Source organism: Dreissena polymorpha, chromosome 9 (assembly GCF_020536995.1).
Source record: "Dreissena polymorpha isolate Duluth1 chromosome 9, UMN_Dpol_1.0, whole genome shotgun sequence".
NCBI lineage: Eukaryota > Metazoa > Mollusca > Bivalvia > Myida > Dreissenidae > Dreissena > Dreissena polymorpha.
In genome coordinates this window covers 55,512,823-55,531,050 of record NC_068363.1, presented here as the reverse complement: position 1 = coordinate 55,531,050, position 18,228 = coordinate 55,512,823, and the positions used below count along the sequence as shown (strand labels likewise).

General features: G+C 32.6%; 1 protein-coding gene across 1 annotated transcript; it reads left to right on the top strand.

Moving 5' to 3' along the window:
- The first annotated feature begins 1,827 nt into the window (after nt 1-1,827).
- On the top strand, nt 1,828-7,118 carry LOC127844897 (uncharacterized). The gene is made up of 4 exons (XM_052375446.1): nt 1,828-2,052; nt 5,060-5,128; nt 5,392-5,480; nt 5,584-7,118. The coding sequence occupies exons 2-4, from the start codon at nt 5,061-5,063 to the stop codon at nt 5,790-5,792; spliced, it is 366 nt and encodes a 121-aa protein (XP_052231406.1). The 5' UTR covers nt 1,828-2,052; nt 5,060; the 3' UTR covers nt 5,793-7,118.
- Nucleotides 7,119-18,228: the final 11,110 nt, after the last annotated feature.

Here is an 18,228-nt window from a genome sequence, read left to right as displayed (position 1 = left end):
GTTTTGTTTTTATACAAAACATCATTTGTTTTTTATACAAAACCAGAAAGTTTCGCGTATTTGCCCAGTCCCTGTAAACTTTCCCCTGTGATAAGTTGTGGATCAGTTATTAATTAAAACAATTATCTTTGCATTATTGGCAATAAATGTTTAATAAATGTAATAGGCACACATGCAGTACTTATTTACACTAATGTACACAGAAAATCACCACTATGCAAGATATTCTTAAAATAAAAATATATACATTGATCCGTAAAATAACTTCTCCTCCCATAAGCGAAAACAAAATGCATTACATACTAGTCGCCGCCCTCTAGGGCGACGCCAATAATCGTATGTCCTATTATAGTGAAGTCCTAAATTCACATTAATTTATTCAGTAGCTGGAGAAGTCAATTAGGGAATGTTGGCATAACGGTGAAGAATCAATAAAGGTTTTCATCATTTAATATAACCTGGACCTTTGAGACATCATAGTCAGTTAAGTGTACGACACTCGTGGAGCGTTTGCTCAGTCATGTTCAAACTATTATTAGTGTGTAAATGAGCCGAAATTGAAATTCCATTATGGTTTTCGAAATTTAAGAGACAAGTGTGCGGGTGTCTGTAAAGGGGAATTTTGACATTTGAAAGAAAATGTATATATTATGTAAACAATGGGAAATGATAGCTACAAATAGACACAAATGTAAAATTGTTAAAGCTTGATGCAAGTGATGCACATATAAATAATGGTTATGCTATGTACTTATTTCTTAAATGACTTATCATAACAAATAACAAACGACGGAAACGTGAAGTCCTACTAATATATGCACTACTTTTTACGAATATAGTGCTGTTATATTTTCTTTATTTCTATAACTGTTTTAATAGACAATCATATTGTGATAGATGTTAAATGTTTTGGGACTGATAGGCTATCAAACATTTGTATTACTTAATAAATTGTTGCCAAAGTGATACGCAATACCTGAATACCATTTTTGGTTTTTGTTGTTGTTGAATGCCTTGTTACGTAAGCCATTATTGTGAATCCTGTAAGCTTATGTGTGCGTAGGTTCTTTCGATGATGCTCACTCTTGCAAATTTCATTTCGATTATAAATGTACAATTCAAAAATAATATGTTTCTATCAGTTAGTTTTAACTGAAACGAAACTCATGGTGTCAGATTTTGGGTACTTTTAATCAAATGTTTAAAATACATATATACATTACACAGAAAAGCACCGTGAACGCAACCAAGACACGAATCAACAAGCTTCTGTGGAAGATGGACTTTGTTTTTGTTATTGGTAAGAATATGTTCTTATTTTGTGTTGCTTAAAGTATAAATGCGAGTCCGTATTTATAAATTAAAGAAAACATTAATGAAAATGCATACATTTGCATAAATATATACGCAAATATATGCATTTGATGTGTTAATACACTGTCAGTAATGACACGGTGAATAACGCGTATAAATAAAAGGCACGCTCATCGAAATGATTTCAAATTTATTTCTGTACAGACATCTTTTGTATTTAAGGTGTAGTAAACACATGTTAAATAAAATGAGGGTATTGTTGTTATTGATTTCTTAGCATTTTTTACTCTTTGTTACACGTGTGCCTTAGACAATCTTAGTGTAGGTGTTTACACCGTAATATATTGTTTGTTTATATAATTTATTAAAAACAAGTGAAAGAGTTTTATTTCGAAATCCGCCTAGACCCTTCCAAATCAACTAAACATTAAATATCTACAACCAGATAACCGATATAAATGCACTTAAAGTTTAATATTCAACTCCAATTGCAGTTAAATTACTTCTGCTGAATGCGACAATACCATGCAAAAATGAACAAAGCCTACAACTGGATCAATATCTGAAACCAAAAGTAATCTTTGATTTGTCCGAGGTTAACAAACACCGTTTTCTGAAAATGCGATGAGCATTTATTGCTTGAATAATCTGAATAAATACCGAACGAATTGCGCGAGTACCGGTATTAATAAGGAGTTGATTGAACAAGGATTAACAAAGTATCATTATAGAAAACAGGTATTTATATAGTTCATTAAAGCGAGACTATTCGATTTGTCAAATATTTATGAATTTATATAAAACGTGTAAACAAACTTATTTTACATACATTTTAATATAAATTAAAATAAAAAATATGATGAACAAGTGTCGAAAAATGCGAAATAAGCCAAATATTTAATTCTGAAATCGAAAATGTCAGTACAGTCGAATTCGCCAGCATGTATATAATGCATGTATGATGTGAATCTAAATTTAGTTTTACGGATCATTTTAATTTCCTGCAACGATATCTATTCATACGACACACGAACACAAACTCCGATCCTAATTAAAAGACGAATGCTTCGGTTATTGTTGGAAAATATGTACGAAATATCTTCGTCACAATCGGCTCTGGGCGCTAATTTGTCTTTACTGCATGTTATGAAATTCGTCTTCAATGCATAATTTTTCTTGCCTATTTTGTGTTATTGTAACATATTTTTTTATCAATATATTACAATTTAACACATATGAAAATCGTATAGTCTCGCTTTAAGTTGGATCATCATTTTTTTTCCTGCAAGAAAAAAAACAGACAGCAACAATTTAGACTTTAATAAATAATTATAATCAATAAAGAAGTACCTGCTTCGTGTGTAACAAAATGTGTTAACAAGCTATATGGTTATCATGGTATTATTTTTATATAACTTGCTGCATTTCATGCATACCTGTGCTGGCTGATATACGGGTTTATTTTCAAAGTCATTTTTATATCACCTACAATTTAATTCCAGGTGAGTACTAGCACAGGCGTTTACCATTAAATATGTTCACAAAAAGCTACCATATTGTACCAAAAAGGTGGACTTTTGAACACTTCGTCGAGTTCGTGATGATTTAAAATATCGGATATAGATACAATCTGCTTCGCTGTTTTCTGTGTGCACCGATGCACATATTGTCTGAGCAAAGTGTTCAGGTTAAAAGTTATATTGGACAAGAAAACAAACCTTATCGATCGATAAACGACTACATCGATTAAAAAGTTTCTTTAAAAGATGCGTCGTACGTAACATGAATTCAGCCAGTATCCAAACATATCGTTTATTTTAAACTCGTTAAAACTTTCCATAAACAATATAAAGAAGGGAAACTCCAGCTGCTGGAGCAGTATTGCATTCTCATTATATACAATTAGTTGGTCCTTTATTTAAGGCAAGTGACCAATTGCAAAAACAGCACAAAACAGCACAAAACAAAACAACATAAACACATATAAGAATAAAGCTTTGAGGTCACCGCCTTGGAACGGTCAATGCAAAGCATTGGGGGTTTAAACCGGTTTTAAGGCTCTCAACCTCACACTTGGCTAGCAATATTTATGATACGTATACGTGTAAATAAAATTTAACCGCATAGCATTGCAACTCAAATTAAACAATACTAAAAGGGAATTAAAACGCATTCAATTTAATCATCATTGAATGGTAGGAAAGAGACCAGAACAACAGAGTTACAACTCTTGAGGAACGACGAAATGAAACTACAAACAAGTGTCAACAAAACATGGAACTTATATTCAAGAACACTATAGATTTACGGAAAAACTTAAACTAACCTGACCTCTTTCAATGTGGCAAGAAGACGTCGTGTATTAATTTAGTAAATGTTGGCTCTTAACGGGAAATAATCACATTTAGCATCTACATATTATTTAAAAAAAAATGTATTTTACTTATGCGGTTATATAATTATATTAACTAAAACATTTGTATTTGGTATAACCCAATGCAAACACTTACATTGAATTATATGTCAATATATAAACATTTTACATGTGATTTTCGATTAAATAAATTGCACTTGTGTACGTAAATTACATTTTGTAACCACTCCCGTAAATCCATTGTTTATAGATACATTGCATTTAAATAACACAGCTAAAGTAAAATTGAGGTTAATTCCAGTTGTTACAAAATGCTTATGAACAGTAAACAATTCTGAAAATTTAACATTTAAAACGCAAATATGAAATGACTATGTTTAGAAGTTACTAATACATACTATAAATTTTCATTTGTTAACTAAACACTCAAAAATAGTTTAAATATACCATGTCAAACCATATAAGAAAGTAATATCAATATAATAATATATACACTTACACTAAAATAAGTATGAACCAGTTGTATACAAATAGACAAACACATGGATATAATGGCGCGAAGGCTAATGATCAATGTCGATGAAAATAATAGTCAGCAACGCGTACGAGGAATAACAACACTGTTTTAATTAGAAAATAATTGTCTCTAGGCCTAAATGTACATACTAATTTTTGTGTATTTTCTTTAAATTGATTTATGTTAATTTCATGGAAAAAAACATATTAAAAATACAATATACCCGGCTGTTTATCCAGGACGCTATCCCAATATTTTCTCGTCCGATGTACATGTTAAGATCAAACACTTTGATCAGACATTATCGGCGAATCAAGACCTATGTGGAGCACACTCTGTAAATATGTAAATTTAAAATGCGACCTTACTAGACGAAATAGCTAAAAATCTACATTCATCCTTCAAAGTGATGAGCTTTTGTTTGTTACAAATTCACCTTAAGTGCCCATCCTCTATTGCTTTAAATAACACATGCACACTTAATTTCGAGAATTGATTCGAACATAAATTCTATTTGTTTTGTATTGTACGTAAAACATTTATTTGCTTGCAACTGGCACACTTCAAAATGTTCGGAACTGCAAATATTAACAACAATCGGTTCCTAACCCTTTGAGGCGATTCCCACCATCGCAACATAAAAACATTTGCTAAACCACTTGGGAAACATGTTTTTATTTTTCAATTGGAGAGCAAAATGCTAAAATAAGTAATATTATTTTATTGTTAGGGGAATCCCCAGTTTTCAATACCGGGGGTAAATGTCCTCGTACTAATGATATAAGATCATGAACATTATCAAAAAAAAGCTTCTCTTCACAACATACATATAATGTTAATTATTATTGTTTAAGCATGACAGATAGAAGTGCATGGGTAAAACTGGAGAGGGTCAGATGTCCTGTAAATGGTTGCCCTAACACGTACGTTCAGATTTGTTGTCTTTTGTAAAGCGTGTAGATAAGAAAATCACATTATAAATTAAGAAAAATAACATGTGGATCGAATTCTGCTCATTTACTTCAAATCAAATTGTGATTTATAGTAGTCAGTTGTTTTTTCTGCGTGCTTTTGGAAATGCTTTTTAAACCTATAAAACACATTTATATGAAAATATATATAACTAAAATGTTCTAAAATAAATATATATGACTATGTTCATAAGTGTATTTTTATTTTATTTAAGAGAATTGATAAACTGGCAGTGTTCTTCTCACCAAACACCCAGATATGTAAACGCGATGGGTCAGACGAAGTGCGATGCTTGTGTGATAGGTATAATATCATTTTGCAATCGCATACTTTGAAATGTATGAGCATGTTGGTTTATTGTTTTACACAAATATACAGCAATCAATGCATTTTCAATCTATTTCAGTCCGCATTTCTGATTTTTACTGGTGTTGCGGACACAGCTTCCACAACGGCCAATACCACAAAGCTGACCTAGAGGGGTTGACACTTGCGCTTTCAAGGTCACCAGAATTTACGGCTAAACATGGTGCGCAATGGGTTGCCTCTCTGGTTCATAATCTAACCCAGCAGTACAATAACATGAATGCACAGGAATCGTGTGCAACCATGTAATTGCATATAATGTAAATATTATATGAATGATATATTTCATATAAACGTTTTATATCTAGTATATCGTGGCTGTGTTTGTTATTGAAAGTGTTGCATTTGCTTTTGTTTTTGCTTTCGATTACGTAACATGTAAATGAACTGTGAATGAGAAAGTATGACTTTATTTGGGTTTTCAAATTGATTGTTTCCGTTTAAAATCTTTAGTTTTTATATCGACCAATCTTGTGAAACTGTAGGTATAGCAATCGTAGTGACCAATCTTGTAAAACATGTGGATATATCACACTTGCATAGTTACCTAGCTTGAGATTGTATTCTGAGCTAGTTGTGAACATCTGGTTCCGTTACGTTGCTATTTTACTTGTTTATTCAAAATTACGCGTATACGCAAGCGCAAGCATAACACATGCACGCACACACACGCTCGCACACAAACTCGCACACATGCAATACAAGTTAACATCAATAAAGATGCATCAATGTACAAATATGGTTTCGTTACGTTGCTATGTTTCTTGTTTATTCACGTTAAACACATGCATGTCTTCATATTGTATTTAGAGTGAATATTCAATATTAAATAAAATAGCATTAATTACATAAGTGCACCGTAAAAACATTATTGAGATGGTTTGAAAAAAATATATCTGAGAAACATATGGAAAACTATACCATTACTATTAATATGTTAGTTCTGTTGTATCAGGAAGCCATTGATGGAAATATATACACAAAGTTTACAAGAGATAAATCTTATTAAAGAATCTGGTCCTTTATTCATTGCATGGAACCAATAACAATTGAGAGACGAAACAAGGTACAAGGCAAGACCCACAAATACACAACGAACAAACACAAATTACATAAAAACACACCTTTGTTACCGACTTTGAAAGATATATTTGTATATTTTAGCATTCAACTTTGTAAAGAAAAGTTAGAGTTGTGACAAAGTATTGTGCGTTGAGTATGCGATTTGTGTTTACAAGTAAGTGTATATTTTACATTTTGAACATTTTTTATTTTTTATTTTTTTAAACAGTTTTAATTGGACAATGCACACGATGGACCTTTGAGATGTATCCACCTTAAAAAGAAACATTTCTGAACATTGAAACATAAAATATCAAACCTTGTTTATTTGAACGAATATTATTTGACATATTATTTGTATGATCTATAATTGCAACATGGAGCATATCAGCTGAATACTCAACACGTGCAACATTTCTGGTGATAAATAATATGCGAGTTCTTTCCCTTCCATATTCATGATATTCCTGACAATAGGCAGTTTCTTCTTATTGAATAAATTATGTATAACTATGTTCTAGTTTGATTTTTAGTTGTTCGCTTGAGAACAACTAAGGTTCATATCAAGCGTTTCAAGCTAGTTTTCTTAGCTACGATTCGGATAACTGCCGCATCCGCGCCGTCGCGCCGAGAAAGAGTTGTATAATTTAAGGCAGAGGTTTGAGTGCTTCAACTTTATTCATTCACAAATGGAAACATTTGTGAAAATCGTGTTTAATGGGAGTTTTTTGAACGGATCGTTTATAGTAAAAAATCAATAAATAATATGTAAACTATACGTGTCGCAGAAGAGAATGTTTATGAATGATTAAAATAGTCCACTATTTGCTGAGTCTAACTCACGTGGTATATGCTCAGCACAGATCATTCATAATCTGAGGCTATTAATAGATAAGTTAACATGAAACTTCTGCTTATCAACAAGTAAAGTGGGATGTCAAATACACTATCACGCGTCTGTTGCGTAACCTCGTTGATAGTTCTTGCTACTACATCGGGGTTAAATTTGAATGACTGGTAAACGTTCTTTTGTTCTCAACATATAGCGGCGATCTTTTGTTTTCACGGGTGCTAACAACGCAATAGTAGAAGGTTAATTTTGTTTAGATACGCGGTTCTCAATTTATAAAGCGTTGCGGATGAGTTCACCAATAACTACATGTATACTATAGACAACAATTAAAATGCTTTATAATCGCTAAAACCGAATGTAAAAATTGTTAAATATAATAATACATATCTTTTAGAAAGGTAGTCAGCGTAAATGCTGACTTTGAAATAAAGTTTGAAATAAACGTTTCTAAATAATTAAATTGAAAACATAACTTTGACGATTATATTTTTTTCGCTTGTTAGTCGCGTGTTCACCGCATCAAATGTGTTTTTTCATTGTCAAACCACACATTAGTGTAAGTAGATAAAAATTATACTACGGGAGTGCACATCCGTTTTGTCCTTATATGCCGTATTATAAGGGTATGTCTTCACCATCAAAATATATCGTATGTTAATATTTAATGTAGACGCAGTTTTCTTTCGACACATTTAAATCACAATTTCATAGCCGCGTCATGCGAAAATGGGTCTTATGCGTTTCGGCTAGCGTATCTTAAGCCCAACCTTTGCATTGGCGCAGTCTGGTCAGAGGCGATTCTGTTCGCTATAAAATCACTCAATGTGTTATGGTCTCATTATGTATCTCCTGACCAGACTTAGAGATGCGCAGGCTGAGTTGGCTATATATTATCGCATATGGAATAAAACCCATTTTCGCACGACGAGGGTCATTAAAAATCTGATTGCGAATTGCAAATTTCAAATTTTAGCACAATGCGTTTTGATACAAAATTGAATTCAAAATAGCGAACTGGTAAATGAGGGCAACCTATCCAGGCGTTCAGGAACGTTTTCCAGACTTGCTGACAGAGTACGGCAAACATTTGTGGTTGGATAATTAAACGATTTTCCTGTTATCTTGACACTTTACTATTTCGGTAGTGTTTTGTTTTTCTCACATTGAAAGCAATACTGTGTTTATCGATATTCAATAATATCTTCCCCGGACGATTTAGTGAACGAGAACTGATCCTTAAATTCTGAGGGATGGACTAAACGCGTAATTGTAACTGGGCCACAATTGACATGACGCCTTATCGATGATCGCTCCACCCACTTAATCACGTGGCTTAGCGGTTATCAAACCTAGACAAGCTAACACCAAAATGGCTTTTTTGTCTATAGACTGCATATAGATTTACGCGATATTCCTGACGATTTTTATGGACTTTGTTAAAACCCTTTACACTTGTAAAGGGATTGATATCATTAAGTTATTCTGCAAATGCAAAAAATATACGATTATAGAGAACATCAGCTATTTATAACGTGTAAATCGGTATATTAAACACGCTCTCAAACGCTTGCGCGTTTACCGAAATCGAATCCGTTATTACGTGTCATGGTGGTATTAGCAATAAATTAACACTTCACCGGTATTTACCCATGCTATTTACAAAAATATTACCGAAACATTTCCCCCTCCCAGTGTATTTGACACGAAATAGCGCTCCATTCCTGGTAATTCGGTGAAGTTTTATGCGCTTTTCGACGCCGAGTACTTGTGGGACAGTTATCAATCACTTTAAATGAAAGCGCAAAACAACACAATAAGTTTGGTCATTGTCTGATATAAATTAGCGTTGTGCGAAGGGAAATATTCGGTCATGCTAATTAATAAAGCTACCAATATCAGAGGCTAGCGCAGGTTCCGACTTCCACCAAGTTACCGCATTTATTGGTTAACTTATTCCAATAATAAATAACTCTTTTACAATAGCATTTATCGATACGTCTTTATTAAAATAGTAACAAAGTAGTTTTCACTTGGTTTTGACACATAAAACTCGATTTTAAACGGGTATTTAGTTAAGTTACACGAGATGGGTAGGACAATTCTCTATTCTTTTACATGCACACGTGACATAATTCATACTTAAAAATGCTTAGTTATTGCTTTTATGACATTTCAAGTTTGTTTTTTAAATAAATTTATGTTCTATAAGGGGGATCTCGTTAATTCTTGAAGTATCCACTCGCTCTTGTCAAGACCGCATTTCCGCGTTGGAAACGGTATAAATTTTATTCATCTAACTTATCTTTCTGGATACTAAATGTCAAATTTGCATAAACCCTATTTACACCGCTTTTGCCATATTTCATTTACGTTTTTATCCGAACAAAATAAACGAAACTCGTTTTAAAAATGAGAACTAGGCATTCGAGCTCCAAGTGTGGATTAAAAGCGTTTATTGGTGACACCACATGTCTGCACATGTGTAGATACCGTTAATAAGATAAGATATCATGTGTCACCTTCAAATAACATGTATGATGACAATAAAGTCCATTACTATCAGAGTAATAAAACACAGCATGAATTAGGCTTCATGCTGGGTTTTATTTCTCGTAAAGTAATGCAAATGAATATTGCTGCTATTAATCCCCTAGTAAAACTGGTAAAACTATTAAAAAACATGAACTATTATGCGATGATCAGATCGATAACATAAACTATTTAAATCTGCTAGTATATTCGATAAAAAGATATTGCAATTGTCTTTTACAGTGTTGACGTTCAGTTGTTCGTGGGGACGACCGCATGCATTTATCCATCACTTACACTTCTCAAGATCTCTTTTCGGCTTTGGAAACGATATAAATTCAATGTCACCAACAAATCTTTCAGGATATTGATTGTACGAGTTACATAATCCCCATTGACATCGTTAAACCATTTTTAATCTACGTTTTAAAAGAGGAAATCAAAAGAAACTCGTTACAATAAAAGTGAACCTAGACATAGCTTGTCTAGAAAATGGCGGACAGTTCGTTGCTAACTCGCGCGCCCGATTTATCGATCGCTGATTAGTAGATCAATTCTTAGATAAGGATTTGATTGACAGATGGCGTCATGTCAATTTGTCTCGTTTGAACATACAGAGAGTAGTCCGGGATTCCTTACACTGAACACTGCTACATCCGTTACGGTGTGTACAGACACAGTGATGTAGCCAAAGTTCAGTTATCCCTTACCAACCTTTGAAATATTCGAATATATTCATGCGTGTCTGCTGGCGTTATGTAAACGTCATTTAAGGTGAACAGCTGGGTAAGACAGCTACGCCGAAAAAGCGCATTAGTGTTCTATACCCATTTTTAGGTCAGAGACTTGTTGACAACGTGTGGGTAACAAGTAATGCACAACAAAGTACGGGTCAACATGGTTGTTTTATGAATACCTAATTCGTGAGTAAACAGTATTGCTCGCAGATGTGTTTTTTTTCAACTTATTTTAATCAATTATATTATTGTATATTTTGAATTTATATATGGTGTCAAAAAATCAAAAGTTTTGTACAGGGAATTTCCATTATGGAATTATATTCTTAGTGTGATTGGTATTCGATATTCCATCAATATTCATTTAACATGATGGTGATTGCAAATTTTCTTTATATCCAGTTCTCATCACCATCTTCATCATACTTCTACGTCACAAAAGGGACATGTTGTTTTTATTTTGTCTAACTTATCTCTATAAAATAAATAGGCTGATTAAAAGTACACACAAATCTCGACCCGTGCGTTAAGACACACTCTTAATAAATTTGAATGGCTTGTTTTCATGTCAAACCTGCGATTAATTTAGAAATATGAGTTGCCTCTTAAATTATGCAATAGCGAACAACTTCAGTGCCTTCAGCGCTTTACGAGTCGGCATAAGACCAACGAGAAACTCATCGCATTACGTGTCAATCACCGTTTCAGTTAAACCCAACATTTTCTTTTCGGAACGCGTTATTCGAAATAAGCATAAGGGAAATCACAGAAAGTAAATGACAGAAGTGTAATTGTACATGCAAGTTTGTCCTATTATACACCAGGCCTTTAAAACACAAGGCGAAATCAATATGAATAAAAACAAGGAGACTCGGCTATTGTCATTATATATATTATAATATAGACTTATTCTTTAATAACTAGCACTACATTTGATCTATTTAACGATATATAGTTATGTTTCTGTATTCGTATCTTATCATTAGCTAACGAATTGGCAAATTAAAAACTAAATAAAATGTCAAATAATCAACCCATAAAGAATTAGACATACTATTGGCATTTGCGATTACTGGATAAGATATCCCATGACATGTCTCTCAACTATTCAATGTGTTTGTGCTTTTTTGAGTGTCAGGTTAACTTAACGTTGGTCTCTGATAGAGCCGTAATGAAAAAGATAGCACAAATGGTAGTGAAGAATAAACTGAATAAGAAGTTATACCCGTTTTAAAAACACATTATTATTAGTATCAACAAACGATTCAGCGAACTCAGTTCTTAAATAAAATTCAATTATTACAAACAAGGCTATCGGCTTATTTTTTCTTTACAGATATCAAAGACTTTCGTAAATAAGGAAAAGCAATGCCGTTTTGTAACAGCGGTAAACTACTTGTCTGCTCACGAAATTACAGACATGTTCACAATAAATAAAAGTTTCAGCCATTTCTTTATTGCACAAAAACTAAAATTAAAATGTATTATCTGACACAGCCATTAATAGTTTCCAAACATTACAATGATGTAGATTTAATATGTTATATCATATGATTATCGTGTCCAATTTATTCACTTTAAAAGATAGGTAGCTCATGACCGTGGATCTATTAATTTAGTCTTTATATGTTTTTCTTTATGGATTAGCCTCATACGTATCACTGTGATACTATAAAACTTGTATCGCATCATATTTATATTGTCTCAATGTATTTTAAGGGCGTATATGTATATTAGACGACCCCCGAGACTTTACTTTTACATGACACAATAACGGGATTGTTAAATGAAACTCGTACGCCTGTGACTTTTTTTCTATTTCCAATTAAAGAATACACACTGTTACATATAACATGAGTTATATATAGAAATAATGAAAGTCCAGAAGCATTATCAAGATCGAGATGAAGTTGTTTATTTCAGGCAAGTGGCCTATTGCAAATTAAATATAGGACGAAACATACAACACAACATACAAATTAAAAAACAAAGCGTATCAAATTCATTTTATTTAAGTATTAGGTAAAATTAATTAGGGCATTAATTATATATTTAACATATGTATTTGTTTGTTAAAGTTATTTTTCTTTGAAACAACATTGTTTGTCGTTTGAAAATCCCATAAACGCATTTAAGGTAACTTTCAGACGCCCTTCTTTCCAGGCAATCAGCGCGTAGCTTACAAGCGTTTGAAGTGCGAACGTAGATGTTAACCTCGTTATTAAAATGTCTTTAGTTTAACTTTAAGTTTAAATCTGAGGACGTGCATTAAACTTGTTGTAAGTCAAGACTGGTACTTAAATGTCGTTTACAAGTAATTTGTATCGATCATTCCAAATGGGCAATATTTAAGTTTATATGGGGAATAACGCCCCATAAAATGTCACCAGGGCAACGCTAAATAAATATGTAGCGTAAGCTCAATAATATTTACCAATACACAACCAAATGATATTTATCAGCCAATTACGTGAGCTTGATTTATATGCTTCCAAGAACTTGAGTTTTGCGAGTTTTGTCAAAATAGCTGGGAAAAGTATCTTTTTCAAGGTGAGCATGGTTGTTAACCACATTTGACCTAGTTGTAAATTATTTAAAATTTGCGCATGTTTTATAGAGATTTTTGAAAAAAGTGATCATGTGTTTCAAAGCTCGTTGTTGTTGACAATAATGAGAACACCGATCAGCACTAAAATTGAGTTTAGATAGCTTTTAAAAGTGTGCTTAGTCAGGGGCAATGAGCGCTTTAAGGATGGTAAATCCAGACTAAATACAACTTTATTTGTACACACTCCTCAGAAAGCGATATTTGCATATAATACAAATATTGTTTCTATGATGCTTACAAAAACCCACTGCGTACGCCATTTTTCAGAATTCTACAGCTAATATTAATCAATAACAATTTTGTAAGGTTATGTTCGGTGTCACTCGTATTTAGAAGTGATAATTCTAGCCTTGGGTACACGAAACATAGCTGCCACTACTTCCGTTGTTTTAACAAATATAATCATTTACATTTCGAACGTGTGTTTGCATAGTGAACTCGAGCCCGACATGTCAAGTGTTCCCAAGCGCATCTTAGTTCACTTTGACATGATGTCATTCAAATATTAATATTGTCGGTGAGGTAAGATGATATTCATACCAACAAGTGCTTTCTGCTTATTGACGCTTTCTCAATAATTATAGCGTTTTGCACTAACACGTGTTCTCCTATTTCTTTGGTGCGTTTCTTTATAATGATTTCAGTTAACGATTCATTTATCGCTGTCTAAATCAGTTGAAGGTTAAAAAATAGCAAAGTTGTTACGCATTTAACATGTCTCGCAAATATAATATTTTGACATGTACACGAAATTACTTAATCGCAAGATTATGCTCTCGGATCAGATTAGAATATATCTTTTTTAGTACGCTTGATACAAAATTACAAGTCAGACGTTGTCCTTTCATTTGATAGACATACAATGGGTTGAGTGGAAAAACCTTGAAATCTTCTGTGGTTAAATTTTGATATCTGAAAAATAACCATAGACACACAATTTTGGGTATATTGAAATATCGAATTGGCCACTCTGGTGAATTTATTTGCGTCCGTTCACGTATCAAATTATCATACTCAATGCCAAGTATTTAAAGGAATAAAAGAACAGAATACACAAGATACCAACATAAGCAAACATACACTACGGACTTAAACCTACAATTACAATAGCATTCAGATTTTAAGCAATTACTGTTTGAAATTGATAACATAATACGAATTACAATCAAAAACGATAGTACAAACAATTTAATTTTAAACAGTATCACCTGATTATTTCAAAGTTCTCAATTATGGTACGATCAATTCTTACTGGTATAATTAACTACTTAGAATCATTTGGCTCATTTTCGTCTGGAGCAATATTTAAATTCAAAATCTTCATACCAAAATTTACCATCATTTTGAGCACCGCTTAATAGTTGTTGCAAATGTATGTTATTTATGCTTGAAAATACTCCTCCAACTGCATATAACACTATTAATTTAGGTGTCCTGCATTTCGCAACTATATGTGACTGAACATTGTCGATTTATTAGTAATATCCATTTAATGGGCTCTATTTTGCCTTATACTTGTGGATTATGATACTCTGCCATATTTTTTATTATCTTGCGATTGTTTTTCTCATTGTACACGACTTAACATAATTTCTTGCGACAGGAATAACACTCATGCTTCGTTATTGCTAGAGCTTTGCATGAACATCAGATTTCGGATTTGTTTTGTGAATTTTTAAATTGTCATTAACACGACGAAACATTTGAATCTTCGTTTAACACAATATGCTCGTAAGCAACACTTACGGGTAAGGTAATATATACATGAATAATTATGTTATTAACACTATAGGGCTTGACTACGGCCGTCCATAACCATATATGAAAAAAGCGTTAAAAAACGTCTAAGACGCTTGCTCGGCGAAGGAATACAGACGAAGCCGATTTCAAATGAATTATCATCCATCTCGAATAGTTATCGTGAAAAGCAGTGTGCTAATGTATTAGATATTTTAATGTCAATTATTTTAACTGTGTAGAATTTGTATATTATGATCATTATTCTGTTAAAGTAATAGCCGTTACACAAAAACATGGTGATGATGATGATGATGATGATGATGATGATGATGATGATGATGATGATGATGATGATGATGATGATGATGATGATGATGATGATGATGATGATGATGATTATGATGATGATGATGATTATGATGATGATGATGATGATGATGATGATGATGATGATGATGATGATGATGATGGGGATGATGATGATGATGATGATGATGATGATGATGATGATGATGATGATGATGATGATGATGATGATGATGATGATGATGATGATTATGATGATGATGATGATGATGATGATGATGATGATGATGATGATGATGATGATGATGATGATGATGATGATGATGATGATGATGATGATGATGATGATGATGATGATGATGATACTTATTATGACTATTATTATTTTTAGCATTGTTGTTGTTATAGTTATAAAATAAAGATAATATTAATAATAATAATAATTCATAAATCGGAACAATTTATGACTCTGTAACTAATACGATGTACAAGGTATTTTATGAAATAATTTATACACGTCCATACTCTTTGGTGGAGAACAATAATACCGACCTCACGCTTACAAGGCGAGTAGCGTGAGCTAACCGGACCGCGTACACAGCTCATCACAAACCCGTTTAAGTTCGGTACCGAGAAAGCTTTTCAATGCGTCACCTGCCTTTCTTGAATTAACGTTCGACGTCGAAGATCAAATTACGTTGAGCGCCATTTTCGGGGTTCGTATTCTTCGAGGATTCAAATTTGTAACGCAGAGGAAAAGTTTATACATTTTATTGCTATTTGACTATTCTCCGATGTTATGTAAAGGAAATTGTCTGAAACATAGATTAAATAAATAACACATAATAAATACATGTCACAATAATATGTAATAGTTATCAAATAAAAGTAATGGCTTACCTGAGAAAATACATGATTTCCTAAAAACAAATAAGAAATACGTCAATCAATAGTGTTTCTGAAATTTTCGTGCACGTGAATCACAAAACAGGGTTAGATAACTCTAATGATAGTAAATCGCAAATTAAGCTAAACTGTTTGGGTTGCTTCTCTTTGGCTAGTGAAATGCATTTAAATTTATATTGAAACCATATGATTAAAATAATAAAATAGTCTGGATTATATACGATTAATGTTTACCCTACGACACAAGCTTATAATGAGCTCATTAGCACAACCTATAGTGTAGAATGGTTTTAATGCTGTTCTACTAACATTTGAGATACTAGGAAAATTCAGTGTGAACTCTAAAATCCGTCGTGCAGGATGATTAATTCAATTGTCACCTGTCCAACCAAACACGTTTATTAAAACAGTAATTTGTTTGACATCTTTTCTTGTTCTTTTGGCCGGTATTCACAGAGGTCTTGAACCAAAACAGTGTCCAATCTTAGAGGAACTTTCCGATCAACGTTTGTGTATGAAAATGCTAGAGAGACATTTGAGATCAATTTTGGTTTGTGAAATTACATAATTGATTTGTGTTTACAAAATGAGTAAACATAAAGCACCACCGTTAAGCGATTTTTAATATGTACTTTCATAGCATTGCCACAGTCTTCGAATAAGGTGAATGCACGAAATCGGACGATGTCCAAATGGTTATGGAGGATATGGGACCCCAAATTGTGTTTAATACACAACTTTACATATAAGGGATATCTATATACAACAATTATTTTTGACATGGATACTCTTACTGCTGAACATATTAGTATAATTCAAATGGTCTTTTATCGTGGAACCTATTTATACTGATGCTCTAACAACAGGACATATAAACATAATAATAAAGATTCACGGAGCGGTTAGTGAGATAGAGCCGTTGGGAACAATTTGTTAATTCACTTAAGGCTGCCTTTTATACTCTGAAATTAACTTTCAAATTGAAATGTTAATCTGTTAAGCCATTTGAGAGCGATATTCATTTTCAATTTTAAAGTCATTGTTTAACAAAAGTTATTAAGATAATGGACCATAATCAAACTGAAATGTAAACAAGTAAAAAATGAAAAAGAAACAGTTTAAATAAAGTACACATTAACTTCAGCTGCACATGTAGGTAGGGTAAACGTTTTTAAACAATAAAGTAAAGGACTCATTTCCAAATTGTGAGGTACATAACAAATGTAATAGACAATAACAAAACGTGGGTAACTGCCTTGAAACGGTCGATGTAAAGGCACTGGTTGGGTGGCGGGGAGGTGGGGGGAGGGGTGGGTGGTAAACTACCGGCTTTAAGGGGCTCCAAACTTTACACAGTGCCTATAATGATTCATTTAACATTTAAGAGTGCATTATTATTAACATAAAAGCATCACAATTCAATGTTAAACAAATAAAGATAATTATTTTCCATTTCAGTAACCGTTAATTACCATTTAACCACTCAATCAGAATTTCTTAGGCACGATGAAATGAAACATAAACGAGTATCAACTACATCTGGTCGTAATTATAAAGCCTAATGTACATTGTATCATAAACTTTTTACATTCAAACCATTATCGTGCAATGAATTAGCAATTAGATTGTAAAAGACCACTTTACAAATCTAAACAAATAATAGGAGTTAAATATTTGAAATAGTTTGATTCTTTTTATTGAAAACAAACTAACCGTTACGAACAATACAAGTGAAAAAACACTTTAAAATATTGCTATGAATATTTAAATGATTATTTAATTTGACATTGTATTACTACAATAGTTGCCAGTTTCTTCATGTATGAACTAAGCAATATGTTTACATACATACTTTTATCGACAAATCACCAAGCCTTATTAAATGTTTTGACATCGTTCTAATGGGGATAGGCACATTGGAACAGGTAATTTCAAATCAAAGTT

Bases quoted from the DNA above. Each gene is read 5' to 3' on its own strand.
- LOC127844897 (XM_052375446.1), top strand. From the start codon at position 5,061: ATGACAGATAGAAGTGCATGGGTAAAACTGGAGAGGGTCAGATGTCCT. The intron at 5,129-5,391 runs GTACGTTCAGAT...ATTTTATTTAAG, and splicing joins GTAAATGGTTGCCCTAACAC to AGAATTGATAAACTGGCAGT. The intron at 5,481-5,583 runs GTATAATATCAT...AATCTATTTCAG, and splicing joins GTGCGATGCTTGTGTGATAG to TCCGCATTTCTGATTTTTAC.